Genomic DNA, 17,411 nt, shown 5'->3' with positions numbered 1-17,411 from the left:
AGGGTGCCATTCTAGAGTCCTCTCGACGGTTTCCGGGATCATTTTCTCTGCAGGCTCTGCATTTATTGTGTCAGCAAGTATCTCCTCAAGCGCTGTGCTTCTTGGAGGCTGCTAATGAGTGTGGGATTAGGAGCTGGCCCCTGTCCATCCTCTACTTCCTGCTTTGTGCTTCCTAATCCAGTGGAACCAACTGCTTGGGGTTGATTCCTTGTTTGCCTCTCCTCCTGGATAAACTCCTTGAGGGTCCATGTCTTGTTAATCTGGGTGTCCCTATGCTTAGCACAGAGTCAGGGACATCGCAGAAGCTCTGTAAGTGTTGTGAACTGATGGGAAGAAGAGTTAACCGTTAACCCCCATACAGGAGTGATTTTTGCACTTCTCTGAACGGTGAAGCTTAAATGGGTCTTAAACAATAAGTAGGAATTGTGAGCAGGAGTGCAGTCAAGTCTTCAGAAACAGAATGAGCGAGTCTCAGGAGAAGGAACGTGTGAGACTGGCTCTGGGAACGTGGCAGGGGATGGTACTGGAAAGGCAGGCAGTGCCAGAGGATTAAGGCCCTGGGCTGCCACACTTAGGGGTTTGATGTCTCTTCCACTAGGTAAGGGGAACTTTTCCAATATTATGATTTTGAGCTATATGTTTTTTTAACAGTTACTCTGGTGGTGGTTTGCAGAAAAGATTGAAGGAATAAGAATTTGAGGCCGGGAGACCAGTTAGCCTAGGCGAGAAGTGAGGTCTGAAATGGGAACACAGAGGGAGAGCTTTAGGGTCACAGCCAACGCTGGGATCCTACAGTGGGTAGAACTGATGGGGTTTGTGGGCTGCCATGGGGAGCGGATGAAGAAAGAGGAAGGGACGAGGGAGTGTGAATTCAAGATGACTCAGGCCACTCCCTTAAAGGTGGAAGGGATGCTAATATGGTATTAACTGCGATCGGGAACTGAGATGGGAGTGTGAATTCAAGATGACTCAGGCCACTCCCTTAAAGGTGGAAGGGATGCTAATATGGTATTAACTGCGATCGGGAACTGAGATGGGGCAGGGCTGTTTTGCAGAGGAAGGTGGGGGAGATAAAAATGAGGGAAAGACCTGTAGACTTTGAGGTCGCTGGAACATTCTGATTGAGGTACCAGGAGGCAGCTAGATTAGCTGGATTAAGATTTGGATATTATCAGCCTTTAACAGCATAATTAAACCTAATTCCCGTTAGAAACTGGACTCTGGAGATTCCTAGTATAAGGAGCAGATGGTAGAGCTGGAAGCAGCGAAAGCAGCTGAGAAGCAGAGAGACGTGGAGAGAAGGAGAGCCCTGCAGCCAGCAGAGGCTGAGGAGGGCCACGTGCTGTCGGGAAGACAGGGCTGCTGGCGTGGTCACTGTGCACCCCAAACCGGGGGTTCCATGGGTAGTCAGGTCAGAAGCCAGAGTGCCATCAGTGAATTAGAGTCCAGTGGAGGAGACGCTGATGAAGGCTTGTCAACAGTGTGGTGAAAACAATCATAAAAGGAAGGACACAGTAGAGCACCAGCCCAGAGGACAAGCTGTCCTCCACCATGGAAAGGGCCTCGTTGGCTGACTGGATTCCCCTTTTTCATTAAAGATGTTCTATTGAGCACAGGAGGTGGGCAGAGGTGGGTTAGGAGCTTAGGAAGAGGGAAAAATAGTCGATACGGGAATGAGGAATAAAAGCTTGAGGTACCATTGAGTCCTGGCTGTGGTAAGGAGATAGGAGCTTTGTGTCGGAACAGGGTAGTGATTTGGTGATGGTCATTAGCCCCCCATGCCCTCACATTGGCAGCTGTAGATGGCTGGTGCTATGAGGAAACGGGTACTGTTGAGTATTTCTTTCACTGATTCATTCTTCACATACTTACTGGGCATCTGCTACATGTCAGGCACAGTTTTAGGTGCTCGGAACATGCTGGTGAACAAGACAACAGTGCCTGCCCTCCTGCTGCATTTAGTGTAGTTGAAAGACACGTAGAAACAAGTAAATGTACAGTGTATCAAACGGGGAGAAGTGCCGGCATAAGAGTAAAGCTGGATACAGGAATGGAGGAGGAGAGGTAGTAAGGTTGTCCATAAGTGGACACTTGGATGTGAGGGAGCCAATGTGCAGATAACTGAGGAAGAGCCTTTCAGGTAGAGGGAACAGAGGCACAAAGACCCTGAGGTGGGAACACTCTTGGCACGCATGCTCAGAGGACAGAAGGGAGGCCAGCATGGCTGGAGCACAGAGCTTGGGCAGCTTGGGGAGGGGCGGTTGGACACAAGACCACCAGATGCTCTGTGATTACGTTTGCATCAACGACAAGTTCAGAATGAGAAGAAGGGTGATGTGAGGGCCCCAGAGATGGCAGAGCTGTGGAGCTGTGTATAGTGTGCAGCTGAGGACATCCAGGGAACCTCAGTCTTTGTGCCCTGGCCCTGAGGGTAGAGCTGGTGCTAAGATCTGTGTGGAGCATTGTGTGGGGACCCTGGGCCTCAGATCACCTGTTGAGCGTCCACTTTGATGTATGTCTAAACTATGTGAATTAGTAGGTGCTGTTTGGTCAGCTCCTCGAAACAGCAGGGAAGTCACAAGAGTCTGTTTTGGGAGTTTGTGGTGAGACAGGATGGTAAAGGACCAGTTGTGGACTGGGAATGAGGGAGGAGCTATATTTATGGGGAAAATATGACACTAGGTTCTTCCGTGTCCTGGCTGGGGTGTGGACATCTGGAAAGACCTGTTTCAGCTCCCATCTCCCGCTCCTTTTTACTTTTCCTGTCTCACGCTTATCTTTCCCTGGTAAAGAAGAGCCCCCTGATCTTGGTCCCCGTTCGCTAGGCCTGTCAGCTCAATGTGGCCATAACCCAAGCCTCCGTTTCTTCCAGCGTGCCAAGGGGGCCTTGCAGAGCATCACTGCGGGCCAGAAGGTCATTAGCAAGCACAAGAATGGGCGCTTCTACCAGTGTGAGGTGGTAAGGCTCACCACGGAGACCTTCTATGAAGTCAACTTTGACGACGGCTCCTTCAGCGACAATCTCTATCCCGAGGACATAGTGGTAATGTCTGCAAGGAGCTTCATGGGCATTTTGGGGTGGGGGAGTTTCTTGATCTGACTGGCAGACTGGCTGTGGGCCTGCCTGCCTTTTCTATCCAGGCCCATGGTCCCATCATTCGGCCCCCAAACAGAAAGAAGTGTCTGTACTGGTCTTTCTGTACAAAGAATATCGTGTGCTGCTAGGGTACCCTGCTTCCTCTAGAAGCTTGTAGGAATTGGCTTTTTTTGCAGTTCTTTGAAACATACTTGTATTTTAGTCTAAACTACCCTTTGAAGGTGTTCTGGTGCAGTGGAAGAAGAGCCCAGGCTTTGGAATCAGACCAGTGTGCCAGTACCAGCTTCACTGCTTAGTAGCTGTGTGATTTTGGGAGAATTAGCCAATTATCTCTTTTCTGCCATGCCCTCTTAGTAGATTTATGGAATTTGCTTTTGGTTCTTTACAGTTGATGCCTTTGGGGGCTGAATAGAAACTGCTTGGAGATATCCCTGGCCTGCTTGTGTTATCAATACCTGAGACACTGGGGGCCCTGCCTGGACTCAATCCTAGGTTTCCTGGCTCTGGACTCAGCACTCAGTTCAGGTTTCCCCTGTCCATTGTTCGTCTGTCCGTCCATCCTCATCCCCACCCACTACCCCCACCCCACCCCCACCTTTTCATGTTAGACCGAGCACCAGCCTAGTGGAATGAAGCCACGTCTTCCTTAAACAACAGGTGTTTCCCACATCTCTACCACGTTAGCAACTTAGTTGCTAAAAGTACATTCATTAGTTGTGAGGCAGACTTCCATGTAGTGAAGATGGTATCAGTAGTGTTTGTGGCAGTAGACTAGCTATGCTTTATTAAGCTCTTCCAGTTTGCCAGACGCTAGGCTAAGTACTTTACTCGGGTATCTCGGTCACTTCTCATACCAACTCTGAGAAGTAGGTGGTATCTCTGACTTAGAGAACACTGATCTCAGGACTCTTCTAGAAGTTACTGAGGACCCCAAAAGAGCTTGTATTTTTGTGGGTTATGTCTATCAATATTTGCTCATTAGAAATGAAAACTGAGGTGAATTGATTTGAAATAATCCATTTTTTAAAACGAAAAATTATTTTAAGTAAAACAAAAAATATTAGAAGAGTGCCACTCTTCTACAATTGTGCAAACCTTTTTTACATCACATCTTCAGTTTGTTGCAATATATTGTTTTGGTTAAAGTATGTGAAGAAAACTCGGTCTCACACAGATACGTGATTGAAAAAGTGAGGAGTAAAATTTAAGTAGCCTTTCAGATGACTGTGGTTATTCTACTTTGATACTACACCAGACCTCAACGAGTGGTAGTTTCTTAAAAGTTAGCTGCAGTGTAGACTCTGAAGGCAGCTTGGTGAACATACCCTCTTACATTGACATTCTTTGGTCTGTCTTACACTGAGAATGGCTCTTGCACTCATGCGTGATTTTGTACCATCATCCATATTGGTGCAATGGGCTATGTAGATCTTCCAGATGTTGTTAAATTTCATTAGACAATTCCAAAAAAATCATTTCATTTGTAGCACTAAGCTCAGAAAAATCTTTAAATTTTAGGGAGCTTCAAGCTCATGGTGGTGACACAACTTTTCTGAAATTGTAATTTGTGCTTGAAAGCTTAGGTTTTATCATTGGCAGTATACTGTCAGCCCATTTTCCTCGAAGTGACAGGCTCACTTCATTCATTTTCAAGAAGATGTCTGCCATTACTCAAGTCTGAATAACCACAGTTTGTCTGTCAGTCATTTTTTTCAAATAAAGCTGGTGTTTCCTGGAAAAAGCAGTTACTTCTTACAACTCAAACAGTTACAGCATGCTTTTCCTCAAGACAACCATCATGCTTCAGCGTGTAGCAGAAGTGTCTTTTGAGTACTTAACACATGTACTCAAAGATTGAGGTTTCACACAAAAAGTTTTTCTGCTTCATCAAGGGACGTTGTTATATGAAACCAGGTTTTTTCCTTTTGCTCCTAAATCATGAGTACACAGTGGTTAAGAACGCAGTAACAAGTAGTAGAGCTTAGGGCCATTGCGTCAATTTGTGCTGAAGCACCAGCAGTTGCACCCGTGTTAGGTGTTACACCATCACTGGAAATGTCTGCGCAGCAAAAGAGGCTAATGTTTTAATATTATTGTGAAAACCATCGTGCTCTCACGAACCCCCGCTCAGGAACCCCCGCTAAGGTCTGCAGACCATACTTGGAGAACTGCTATTGTAGTAAAACTTAATATCTGAGAACTTAAGGGATTTATCAAAGATCACATATTTGGCTAGTTAAAACTTCCACTTCAGATTCTTTTGGGGGCAGTACTTTCTACTTAGTTGTTGAACTCATACACGATATAGTTACTGAGTACCTGTCAGTAATGAGTTGGCAATACAGTATAGAGCCATTTCTATTCAGTAAGTGAATTGGCGTGTAGGACCTTCCATACTCTTGTCATGTAGTGGAATTGATAAGAGCAGTTGGAATATCACAGCATTTTAGACTCTCTGCTCTGCTTCCGCTCCGATGTGTACTTTTTTGGGCCATGTCTGCAAGGACCTTCTCCCAGGTCTACCCATCAGACCTTTTATTCAGCTGCCATGACCATGTTCATACACTGACCTCCCACTATATACCAAGCCCTCTGCTGCGAATGCAGCAAGGACTCCACCCATCCTTAGGGTTCCCCTGTCTGCAGGGAGTAAAAGTCCTAAAGTTTTTTGCCAGGTCCCATGGTAGGTGGTCTTTTATTACCTTTCCTTCAAAAAAAAGGTTAAGAACCCTTTTCTTTCCTTTTTTTAAAAACTTTATTTGTTTTTTTTTATTTATTTATTTTTGGCTGCATTGGGTCTTTGTTGCTGCACGCGGGCTTTCTCTAGTTGCGGCGAGCGGGGGCTACTCTTCGTTGTGGTGCGCGGGCTTCTCATTGCGGTGGCTTCTCTTGTTGCGGAGCACGGACTCTAGGCGCGTGGGCTTCAGTAGTTGTGGCACGCAAGCTCAGTAGTTGTGGCTCACGGGCTCTAGAGCGCAGGCTCAGTAGTTGTGGTGCACGGGCTTAGTTGCTCCGCGGCATGTGGGATCTTCCCGGACCAGGGCTCGAACCTGTGTCCCCTGCATTGGCAGGCGGATTCTTGACCATTGCGCCACCAGGGAAATCCTAAGAACCCTTTTCTTAAATAGTTGAATAAAGTTTGAGTATTTCTTCCTGGCAGAGCCCTGTCCCCCTGTCCCTTAGAGAGACAGTTGAAGGAACGTGAGACGGACTCTTGATCATGGCACATGTCCTTTACATTTATTAAGTTTATTATGGCTGCTTTTTTCTGTCACTTAGAAGCAGCAGCAGCCAGCAGAGATAACGGGGTGGACTTGGACTTAGCAGGTCTCTCAGGTAGACCTTCCTTTCACCCTTCTTCCTTAATGTTCCCTCAGAGTCAGGACTGTCTCCAGTTGGGTCCTCCTGCTGAAGGGGAAGTAGTCCAAGTGAGATGGACAGACGGCCAAGTCTATGGAGCCAAGTTTGTGGCCTCTCACCCCATCCAGATGTACCAGGTAACCAAAGGCTTTTGTTGGGGATGGGGGAGGGGGCCTGATTAATTCAGTGTTTCCTCTTGAGCAAGAGGAAGTCTTTGCTCTTGGGAGAGCTAAGGCAGTGGTCCCCAACCTTTTTGGCACCAGGGACACTGGTTTCGTGGAAGACAGTTTTCCATGGACGGGGGTGGGCGTGGTTCAGGCGGTAACGCGAGCGGTGGGGAGCGGTGGGGAGCGGCTGATGAAGCTTTGCTTGCTCGCCCACCGCTCACCTCCTGCTGTGCGGCCCGGTTCCTAACAGGCCGTGGACTGGCACCAGTCTGCGGCCCGGGGATTGGGGACCGCTGAGCCAAGGGATCAGTGACAACCTTTTTCAGAGCTAGGGGCTGCCCTGTGTCCAGTCTGCCAGGTATGGCTTCAAACATGGCAGGCCTTACTTCAGTGTTCTAAACCCTTCTTGTGACTGCAGGAAATTGCCACTGTGCGTGATGGACCAGGGAGAGAGTCAGGGATATCTTAGCTAAAGGCCTTTGTTTCCTTGGTAGGTGGAGTTTGAGGATGGCTCACAGCTTGTGGTTAAGAGAGATGACGTGTACACGCTGGATGAAGAGCTTCCCAAGAGAGTCAAGTCTAGACTGGTGAGTGTGTACTTTCTGTGTGCCCTTGGTTCCCATCTGGGAGGGAGGGAACACAGCAAGGATGTGTCCCTTGGCTTTTCTTCTTCGGGGTGGTTGGCCATAAAGTGCTCATTTGGTTTGCCTATTCTTCTGTAGTCAGTAGCCTCAGACATGCGCTTCAATGAGATTTTCACGGAGAAAGAGGTTAAGCAGGAAAAGAAACGGCAACGAGTTATCAACTCAAGATACCGGGAAGATTACATTGAGCCTGCACTATACCGGGCCATCATGGAGTAGGTGCTTCCAGCGGCCAGGAGAGTCCCAGCTGCCAAGGCGAAAGCACTCTGGGGTTCCGCAGCACAGCAGACACTTGGAACTCTGAAGTCTCTAAAAGTGAACTGTAAAATGAAAAGGAATGAAATAACCGACCCCATCATCTTCTCACCCCACCCTCATCGCATTCCACTGTAATGAAACAATAAGCCGTACTTGGACATGTGGCAGCAGCCGCTGATCTCCCAGCTGATGGGCTGAGCACTGGAACGCTGTGGCTGCATGGGCCCCAGTCTGTAATGGGGTCGACTGTGCTGGCTGGGCTGGTTGCCCTGTTCCTGGCCTTGGACTTAGCTTCCTAACAATCACCTGCACCAACTAGGCAGAGGTGCTGGTGCTTGCCCCCTCCCCCTTTTTGTATTTATGTGTGTGTGTGTGTGTGTGTGTGTGGTGTGTGTGTGTGTGTGTGCGCGTGTGCGTGTGCGCGCGTGTGTGTGCGTATGTATGTTTGGTCTGGACCAGCTTCTGCCAGCCCCTGGCCTTTACTTTCTTCCTTGCCTATCCAGGGCAACAAAAATGTGAAATTCTGCCCTCAGCTGAACTGAGTAAGGGCCCCTGGGGGTTGGCTGCAGATGGCTGTGGCATCCGTTTGTCTCTGGAACTGCCTCAAGAGAGTGCTGGCAAAGCTGCAGCGATGAGATGCTAAGGAGTTAACGCCACCTCTTTGCCTTCTCTTGAAGGAGAAGATAGGGGTAACCTGGGTGTGTGCCCATATCACTCTAGGCACAGAGCCCCTGTGGACAGTATTAAAGGGTGTGGGTGGGGAATACTCTGAAGGGGGATCTAATGATGGAAGCAGGCAGAGCCTGGCGGATGAGTCTGTCAACAGAAAATTGCAATCATGCAGGGGCTGGGAGGGTTAAGATGAACTGGGGCCGCTGGAGGCCAGGGGGTGGGTTTAGATATGCCCCCTGGTCTGGGGGTGGGAGGGAGCTGATTTGGGAGCGGGGTGGGACTGGAGGGCAACACTGAAGGGGTTAAACAGGTTTTTGCTCCTTATGAATTTGTTTGCCTGGGCCCAGGGTTGGAGGGATTCACACTTATACCGTATGTATACAAGAATCAGATTTTAATACTTCCCCTTTTTTTGTTACGTATGAACGCTATAAACCAAATTATTTTGAAAACCGGTGCATCACCTTGTCCTTAGCAATAAAACGTGTTGAGCAGAGGATTGGCTGTGTCTGCCCCAAGGAGCCTGAGTGGCCCAGGGTCAGGCCGGGAGTGTATCTAGAGTCATAGGCTCTGGAGCAGGGCCGTGCATTTTAAGAAGACTCAGTAAGGCAGGATCTAGGAAGCCCTCCTAAAGAGATGGGCTCCTTGTCAAGTTCTGGTCCTGTGGCTCTGTATGGCGGGACCTGGGAAGTAGAGGCACCTCTGGCCGTGAGTACCTCCTTTTGCTTCTCTGGCCCTAGAGATGGGAAGGAAGAGGTGATAGATGAAGGACCAGACCACTTCCACAACTTGTAAAACTGAGTTTGATCTCTCTCATCTTGACCCCACTTGTTAATAACTTCATCGAGCAGGTGTAAGTTTATGCCAGTGTCCGTTCCATAAAAATTGTAGAACCAGCTTGAAAGAAGGCAGTACATTTTAGGTGCTTGAAAAGCAAGGGATTGACAACCCCTGCCCCCCACCCCGTGCGCACTTCCCTTGGGTCCTGAAGCTGTTCTGAGTTGCCTGTAGTTGGTGAGACGCTTCCCCGGAGGAAGACCCGGTCCCTTGGACCCCCATTGGGTTCCTGAGGTCCAGGTGGACAAGGTTAGAGCAGCAGCAGCAGCAGGGGTGGGAGGGGCAGTGAATTGGGCACAGCAGAGCTGTTCAGCTGGTCTTGGACAGCCAGGCACTAGGTCCTATTTCTTGGCCCCTGCCAGGTGCGGGAGAATCTTGGGTCAGCTCAGCAACTCAATGCTTCTTTGTGTCCTGGGGCTTGGGAGGTGGCTGCCACCTCTGGTGTCTGATTGTGGGGGAAGGGAGGAGCAGCAGGTCTCAAAGATACCTACTTTTCTATGCCAGTTCCCTCCTGGGGCCAAGAAATGGAGGCTGAATTTTTTGTCCAGCACCCAAGGATTCCCAGGTGAGCGTGGACAGAGCCAGGCCTTAATGGATTGGCAAGCCCTGGGAGCACACATCTTTGGAGGGAAGAAACACTTCCCCAGACTTGGCAGGGTCCCAGACCTCCCTACATTTCACTGACCCTACCATCCCCAGCCCTGCTGAAGGACAGGCAGGGTAGTCCCTTCTGTAACCCCAGCAGAGTTCTTGCTCAACAGCTGACTATTTTTCTAGAAACTTTCACGTTTTGTTTTGCTCAAATGTAATAACCTCCTGGGAAACTGAAGTTTAAAGAGGTGATGAGAGTCTCAAGTCCCACGGAACAGGCTCTCTTGCCTGCAGTCAGGCCCAGGCCTCAGCGGACTGACTGACTCCAGGGAAGCGTGCACCAGCCTGTCTTAGGCAGGCTCCCCTCAGAAGCCTTTTGGCCAGGGCAAACTGCCCTCCTTTGGTGAGGCAGCGTCTTTGGGTGGGCAACCAAGGATCACAGCCGGACAGTTCCTCCTCTCTTCCGTAACTCCCCTCGGGGGAATTACGTTTTAAATTGTGCCCCAGTAGGGTGGGAGAAAAGCTGGGACCTCCGGAACTGAAAAGGGTAGACGAGATGGGGCGGAATGGTCCTGTGCCCGGAATAAAAAGAGGCTCTAAAGTAGTAATAAGGGCAGCCAGCGACCGCTGTCCACCCAACTCCACAGGATTGAGCAGGGTCGCCCAGACCGTGGAGGTCCACAGCCTTGTGTCTCAGCCTGTTTCCAGGCGGATGCCTGCGTCCCTCAGTGTGGAATGACCGTGTACCCCCGTCTCTCGCACGGCCGAGGAAACAGGCTCTCGAGGGGTCATCTCGGCGGACAGCGAGCCCTGCGGCCGTCAGAGGTCCGCATCCCAGACGCGCGCCCTGCGGGGCGTGAAGCCGGGGGAAGATTCCTCAAGGCGGCGGATAGGCTCCGGGGAGCCGAGGGGTGGGCGTCGGCGCGGAACCAGCAGGCCAGGCCCGCTGGACCCACGCCCTGAACCGCCAACAGCCCGAGTCCCGGTGGGCGCGCGAGGCGAACGGGCCGGAAAACTCGGGGGTCCAGTGTCTAGCGGGCCGCTTCGGGCTTGCGTCCGCTCTCTGCCTGCAGTGCAGCCCCGCATTGGTCAGCCCGGCGCCCCGCCCGGCTCCCGCGCGCCGATTGGCCGCGGATGCCCAATCCCCGGTGAGGGCGCTGAGGCGGAGAGTGGGATTGGTGGTCCCGTCGTCCACGGGTCGGGGTCGCGGCCGCGCGCTCCGCCCACCGCTGCGTCCCCACTATGGCGGCGCCCAGGCGGCCCACCGCGACTTGGGCGCCCGCTGGGGTTCCCCGCGGCTGTCGCCGCCGCATTCGCCGTCGCCCCCGCCTTCCCAGCAGCGTCGGGCCGGGCGCCGCCTACCCCCTGCCTCCCTCTCCGCTGCGGTAAGGGCCGGTCCTGCGCGCGTCGGGGCGGGCAGTCACCACGGCTAACGGGCGCCGCCGCCCCTCCCCTCCCCTCCCCCGCAGCTCGCGGTCCCCGGGTTGGTGGGGTGCGGAGCCCGCGCGCGCTGGTGCTGGGGAAGGAGGGGTCGGGCGCGGCCCAGCCGTCTCCGAATAACGAAGTCCGGCTCGGACTGGGGGCTCGGGCCGGGAGTCCGGTCCCTGGGAGACCTCGCCTGGGTAGGGGCTGCCAGGCCTCGGGGGAGAGGACGGCTGAACCCGGGCCGAGCAGTCTGAGGTCACCTGCGCGCGAGACCCCGCAGCGCTGCGCACCTTGGCGCAGAGGAAGGACCTGGTCAGGCGGGCCTTCGCTATGGGAAGAGGGAGGAAAAGTGGAAAACCTGAGTGGGAATCAGCAGCGTACGGGTTGCGGTTGTCATTGCTTATTGCTCTACCAGCCGCCAGATGTTCCGGGCACTGAGGTCAATTTTACTGACAAAGTACGCCTCTTGCTTCCTTTTCTCTGGCATTTCTCCCCATTGTTTGCCCTGTGATTTTGTTTGCAGGAGGAAATGTCTTAGTGATGAGAGCAGGTTTGATTAGGATAGTCTGCCACGAACATTTTGAATTCCTCTTTGCAACAGTGCTCGTTTTTATGATTCCTTAATAGACCTCACTTATGTTTGTGTTTCCCGCACATAGGAGGAAGGAGAGAAACGTGTGAACTGACTCAGTGCAATTAATTGAGAGAGGGACCAATGAAGGCAGCTGTTATTTTGTTAAAAACAAAAAACAAAACAAAAAAACAACAAAAACTTACAAACTTTTCTGTGGATACACGTTGAATTAACTATACTATAGCTAGTTGAGCAGGAAGGTAGAAAAAAGCACTTATTGGGTTCATGAAAATAAATAGACCGCATGGAAAATTAGGTTATTTCTAAGTCAGAATCACCTTGGAGTGATGATCATTTAACTGTTGGGTATACTGTTGGGTCAACAGGGTTAAAAGGAAGCTGTCACAAAAATTTATGACCGAAATGGTATTTTCAAATAATCTCTTAAGGCAATAGCAGCTCCCAAGATTAAAGATTCTTAACTCAAGGATATTTTGAAGTATTAAGTGATGAATCTCCCTATTTCACATGTCTAAATGTCTAATCAGAGCTTAATAAAAGTAAATTATTAATGAGAAAAAAAGATGTGCATATTCTTAGAGACTAAGTGACTTTGATCATCAATAAAGTGTCTATCAAGTACATATTGTATGCAAGGCAGTGCAACTGTGGGGACCTCACGACCTGTATTGTATGAGACTTGTTCTCATGGGCCTATGAGATGGTTGTGGGGATAAAGGGCACACAAGAAAATGATCACTAACAAAATGGTCTCTAGAATTCTAAGATAGTAGGTCTATGAAAATTCTGGAAAAGGAGAAATCCATGTGTTTGAAGAAGGTTTCACAGGAGAGCTGAGGCTTGAGTTGAGCCATGAATGGGTAGGCCTGGGTGGTGAAGAGGAAGGAGAAGTGAGGAAATGAGAAAGTGAGGATGGGAAAGGTGGCAGGGGAGAACCCAAGACTCTCATGGGTAGTTCCAGGGGGTTCTTATTAGAAAAAGTGGGAGATGAGGTTATACAAAAAAGGCAGGTTGATGGCATCAAATCAGGAAGTAACTTTGTCCTGGGTGGAGCAAAGGGTAAACAAGTAGTAGTACTTCAGATGAAACTGGAGCTAGCTATTAGAAAAATAGACAGTAGCACTTTATGTGCCCTTGTCACTTTTCTGAGTAACCTTAGCTATTTAGAATAATGGTCCTCTCAGCTACCCAGGATCTGCACCTCAAGAATCATTCTTGCCTTTCTTTTTTTTCCCCCTTGTATTAAGTTGGTTGCCAGGTCTTGTTGCTGCTACCTCCACACTATGTCTAGCTTCTTTCTGTTCCTACTGTCATCACACTGATTTGGGGCCATTGATCCCATTCCCTCGAATTACTGCAGAAACCCCCTAGCTTTCCCCCCCACCCCTTCCATCTATCCTGTGTACTGTCATCACTTGCAGGTATCTCAATTCCCCAGGCTAGACTTTTATTTATTTATTTTGGCTGAGTTGGGTCTTTGTTGCTATGTGCGGGCTGCACACGGGCTTTCTCTAGTTGCGGTGAGCGGGGTCTACTCTTCGTTTTGGTGCACGGGCTTCTCATTGCGGTGGCTTCTCACTGCAGAGCACGGGCTCTAGGCGCACGGGCTTCGGTAGTTGTGTCTCGCGGGCTCTAGAGCACATGCTCAGTAGTTGTGGCGCACGGGCTTAGTTGCTCTGCAGCATGTGGGATCTTCCCGAACCAGGGCTCGAACCCGTGTCCCCTGCACTGGCAGGCAGATTCTTAACCACTGCGCCACCAGGGAAGCCCCAGCCTAGACTTTTAATGGCTTCCTACCATCTGTTGAATTAAGCACAGACCAGCCTAGCCTGGGCAGTATGGGTAAACTCATTTCTTGCCATTCCCTTAGATTTTATTATATTTTCCAAGTTTGTGGAACTATTTGCTCTTTGTTGCTGTCGTGCTCTGTTGCTTTTTCTATCCTAAATGACCCCCTTGAATCTCTAATTGTTGGTTCTCACCCATGTTTCAGGGCCATTTGATTGGAACTCTCTTTGTGAAGCTTTTCTGTACTTTTCTCCCTATCTAGATGGGACTTGTTTCTCCTTCAAACCATTATAACACTAGAGTCTGCCTTTTGCCCCAATTGCCAACATAAGACTGCAGCTTTTTCAAGCCATGGGCCATCTTCTTCATTATCTAGCACAGTGTTTTGTACATAGGAGGTACTTGGCAAATATATTTTATATTGAACATAGCTTTGAACCAGGATAGATGCAAAGAAAATTCTTTGTGCAAACAAAATGTCCATCATAAAATCTGTAAATGAAGTTACTTATGTGAGATAATTTGTTACTGAGAGAGCTGGTGTATTGGTCTGGATAGCTTGGATTAGGCTTCATTAACAAAAACCCTTAAGACTTCAGTGGCTTAACAGAACAAAAGTTGACTTCTCATTCATGCCACATGTCCAGCATGACTGCACAGGTAACTCTCCTCCTCTCAGTCACTCAGGGACCCATGCTGTTGGAAACTCCATCTTAATATGGTGTTTCCATGATCATTTTGATCGAGTGGAAGATGGTGATCAAGGGACACTGGACTTTCAAGTTTCCATCCTGAAGTGGCACCTGTCACTTTCATTTCCATATCATTGGCTAAAGCAAGTCATATGGCCATGCCTAACTTTAAAGAAGGGCAAGGAATTGCTGTCTTAGCATGTGCCTGGAAAGCAAAGAGCCAGAAGTAACTGTTGGACAGCAGTAATGACTGCTACATCTTCTTTGAGTATCACGGCCCATGGAAGATTAGAGGTAGCGAAATCAGATGGGCTACTAGAGAGAAACACATTGACAGTAGCAAGAAATAATAGCTCTAACTAGGCGTGGAATGAGGGTGGATTGGAAGTCAGAAATCCATTACAAGCACTGTAATGCTTGTAATGTAACAGGCCGAGGCTGTTGATACGAGGGCAGTCAGTGATTTTCCAGTCATAGCACAGTCATTCCTGAGGGCATCACTATTTTACAGCACCCTCAGTGATGAACACAGAAATAGTCCTGAGGCATCCACAGAAAGTTCAGTTATATTCAGGATACACAATTTAAAAAGCAAGGAAGTGTGTACTAACTCAAGGTACATTTTCACTTGAATGGTTAGAAAGGATCCTAGTTCAACCTTACTGGTTTAATTGGGTTTAATTGAGGCTATAAAACTTTGGCGCTTGGGGAGGAGATTTCGCTTTTAACAAAGAAAGTGAAACCTGGGTTGAAATCTTGCTCCTGCCATCGATTATCTAACATTGAGCAAGTGTCTGATTCTGAAGTCCAAGTTGCATCATCAGTGAAACGCGTAGGGTGGTTATGAGTTCACTTTATGTAAAGTGCTTTGCCCAGTTCCTAGTTCAAGGTAAGGACTCATGATTATGATGATCAACGTCAGCAGCAGCAGCAGCAGCAGGATTTGAAGAAACTTTGAGAAATCAGGTAAGGAAATCTCAGGATTTCCCCAGATTTTCCTACCTTTTTCCACTTCCTTGGCATCCTGTCACACCTTTCTTTCTTTTTTTTTTTTTTTTTTTTTTTGCGGTACGCGGGCCTCTCACTGTTGTGGCCTCTCCCGTTGCAGAGCACAGGCTCCGGACGCGCAGGCTCGGTGGCCATGGCCCACGGGTCCAGCCGCTCCGCGGCATTTGGGATCTTCCCAGACCGGGGTACGAACCCGTGTCCCCTGCATCGGCAGGCGGACTCTCAACCACTGTGCCACCAGGGAAGCCCACACCTTTCTTATTTTCACATTTATTCTATTTTATTTTGCTTGGTTGTATATGTGTCTGTGTCTTCTACTGTACTAGGCCCTCTAGTCACCCCATAAGTAGCTATTGAGCATGAACTGTCTGCTAACCTCTGTGCTAGGTTATGGCATTACAAAAACAAAAGGCATATCCCGGGCCTCAAAGAGCCTTTAGTCTGGTAGGACCAGAAACCAGTGAACCTGTAGTTAGAATACATTGTAACGGGCTATGTTTGAGGGTCCTGTGGGATCTCCTAAAAAGAGAATCTGATGCCACACAGGGAATATAAATAATGGTTTTCCAGAGAAGCTCACACCTACCTAAGTCTTGGATCACTAGTTAGTAGCTGGGTAGATGTGGGTTTAAAAGGCTTTTCAGGCAGGAAACAATGTGTAATGGCCTAGAAACACAAGAGAGTGTGGCTGCATTCTGAAGATGCTTGAAAGGCAGGAGAATAGGGTATGTTTGGGGAGTGTGTGGAGGCTGCAGAAGTTAGACTGAAGCTTGTGAGTTCAGGAGTTTATTGTGATGAGGAGGAGGAGCCACTGAAGGGTTTGAAGGTAGGAAATGACTTTATCAGCTTTGCCTTTTAGGAAGATCAGTGTGTGTGGAGGCAGCAGAGGAGTGAATGTCCTGTTTCTCTGACATGGGAGGTTCTGAGGTTTGCAACCGTAGTGCCATGTCTGCTACAGGGTCATAAAATATTATGGATGAAGAGAGCTTAGAATGAGGTGAGGCTGGAGGGAAGGTTACCATTTAGGCTACTGCAGTAATAGTAAGAGTGTGTCCATGTCCTGCCTGGGGATAGAGGAGAGTCAGCAGACCAAGATTGCCATCATGGCTTCACCAGTTTCTAAGGTGTGGCCTTGGGCAGGCTTTAGAACCTCTTGTGTACTCTCGGTTTTCAAATTGGTAAAATGCGGATAAAAATACCTACCTTGCAAGGTTCTGAGAATTTGAGCAAATAGTTGTAAAAAGCCTGCTCCTGTACTATTAAATACATAAGGGACCTCTTATCATAAAAATAATAGTTTTAAGATTTTAAAAAATTAATTAAGTAAGTAAGTAATTTTTGGCTGTGTCGGGTCTTAGTTGCAGCATGCTGGCATCTTCTGCTGTGGCGTGCGGGCTCCAGAGTGCGTGGGCTCTGTAGTTGTGGTGCACGGGCTCGGGCTTAGTTGCTCCACGGCATGTGGGATGTTAGTTCCCCGACCAGGGATCGAACCCATGTCCCCTGCATTGGAAGGTGGATTTTTCACTGGACCACTAGGGAAGTCCCAGTTTTAAGATTCTTAATGCTTAGTATATTCCCTGGTTCACAGTAGGTGATCGTTAGCCTAAAATCATCTGCCAGCACTGTGGTTTTATTTATACATCTTTTTTTTTTTTTTTTTTTTTTTTGCGGTACGTGGGCCTCTCACTGTTGTGGCCTCTCCCGTTGCGGAGCACAGGCTCCGGACGCGCAGGCTCAGCGGCCATGGCTCACGGGCCCAGCCGCTCCGCGGCATGTGGGATCTTCCCGGACCAGGGCTCGAACCCGTGTCCCCTGCATTGGCAGGCGGATTCTTAACCACTGCGCCACAGTGATGGTGGTCTGGGTGGGTTGGGCATGAGAGAATTATCCTGAGATCAAGAAGGGAAGAGTTGGTTGATATGAATATCATACCAATTTAAACATTCTTTAAATGCCAACAAATTATATATGGTCATTCAGCCGTTCCCAGCCCTCACCCAGAAGTGACACATGCACGTGTGCATACACTCTTGTCGCTGATGTTTTAATGTGCTCACTGCTTGGGCTGCTAAAATGTATGTGCTTCTTCAGCGTGTCATCATCGTTGTTGACTGTGTCCCCCTGAAATTTTGCTCCTCCTCAGTCTTCTTCTGAAATGTTTGTAAAGATGATAATGGGGGTTTAATCCCAATTTGTTCTCCTTTAGGTTCTGCCTGGTCATCCTGGTTGACAGGAGTTCCTTCCCTGTGAACTTCTGCACAACTTATATTATTCTGA

At 49.0% G+C, this 17,411-nt stretch overlaps 2 protein-coding genes and 1 long non-coding RNA gene across 8 annotated transcripts in view; all 3 read left to right on the top strand.

The window, feature by feature from the left end:
• Positions 1-8,695, top strand: part of KDM4A (lysine demethylase 4A) — a 42,920-nt gene extending 34,225 nt beyond the window's left edge. For all 5 annotated transcript variants that reach the window (XM_033421899.2, XM_033421900.2, XM_033421898.2 and 2 more), the window contains 4 exons: positions 2,873-3,043; positions 6,475-6,594; positions 7,119-7,211; positions 7,347-8,695. In XM_033421899.2, the coding sequence (XP_033277790.1) occupies positions 2,873-3,043; positions 6,475-6,594; positions 7,119-7,211; positions 7,347-7,487 (525 nt within the window). In that variant the 3' untranslated portion in view covers positions 7,488-8,695. The remainder of the gene's footprint in view (positions 1-2,872; positions 3,044-6,474; positions 6,595-7,118; positions 7,212-7,346) is intronic.
• LOC117200125 (uncharacterized) lies at positions 2-2,674 on the top strand. The gene is made up of 2 exons (XR_004481561.2): positions 2-900; positions 989-2,674. It is a non-coding gene; the product is annotated as an uncharacterized LOC117200125 (long non-coding RNA).
• A 1,673-nt stretch (positions 8,696-10,368) lies between the features above and the next one.
• Positions 10,369-17,411, top strand: part of ST3GAL3 (ST3 beta-galactoside alpha-2,3-sialyltransferase 3) — a 236,808-nt gene continuing 229,765 nt past the window's right edge. The window contains exon 1 of one of the 2 annotated variants that reach the window (XM_049694077.1): positions 10,369-11,011. The gene's annotated coding sequence lies outside the window, so the exon portion shown is untranslated. The remainder of the gene's footprint in view (positions 11,012-17,411) is intronic. The other variant, XM_004266322.4, reaches the window with a different exon arrangement.

The sequence above is a fragment of the Orcinus orca genome, chromosome 1 (assembly GCF_937001465.1).
Source record: "Orcinus orca chromosome 1, mOrcOrc1.1, whole genome shotgun sequence".
Classification (NCBI taxonomy): Eukaryota; Metazoa; Chordata; class Mammalia; order Artiodactyla; family Delphinidae; genus Orcinus; species Orcinus orca.
The sequence above is the reverse complement of the archived record's forward strand: the minus strand, read 5'-3'. Positions and strand labels throughout refer to the sequence as shown.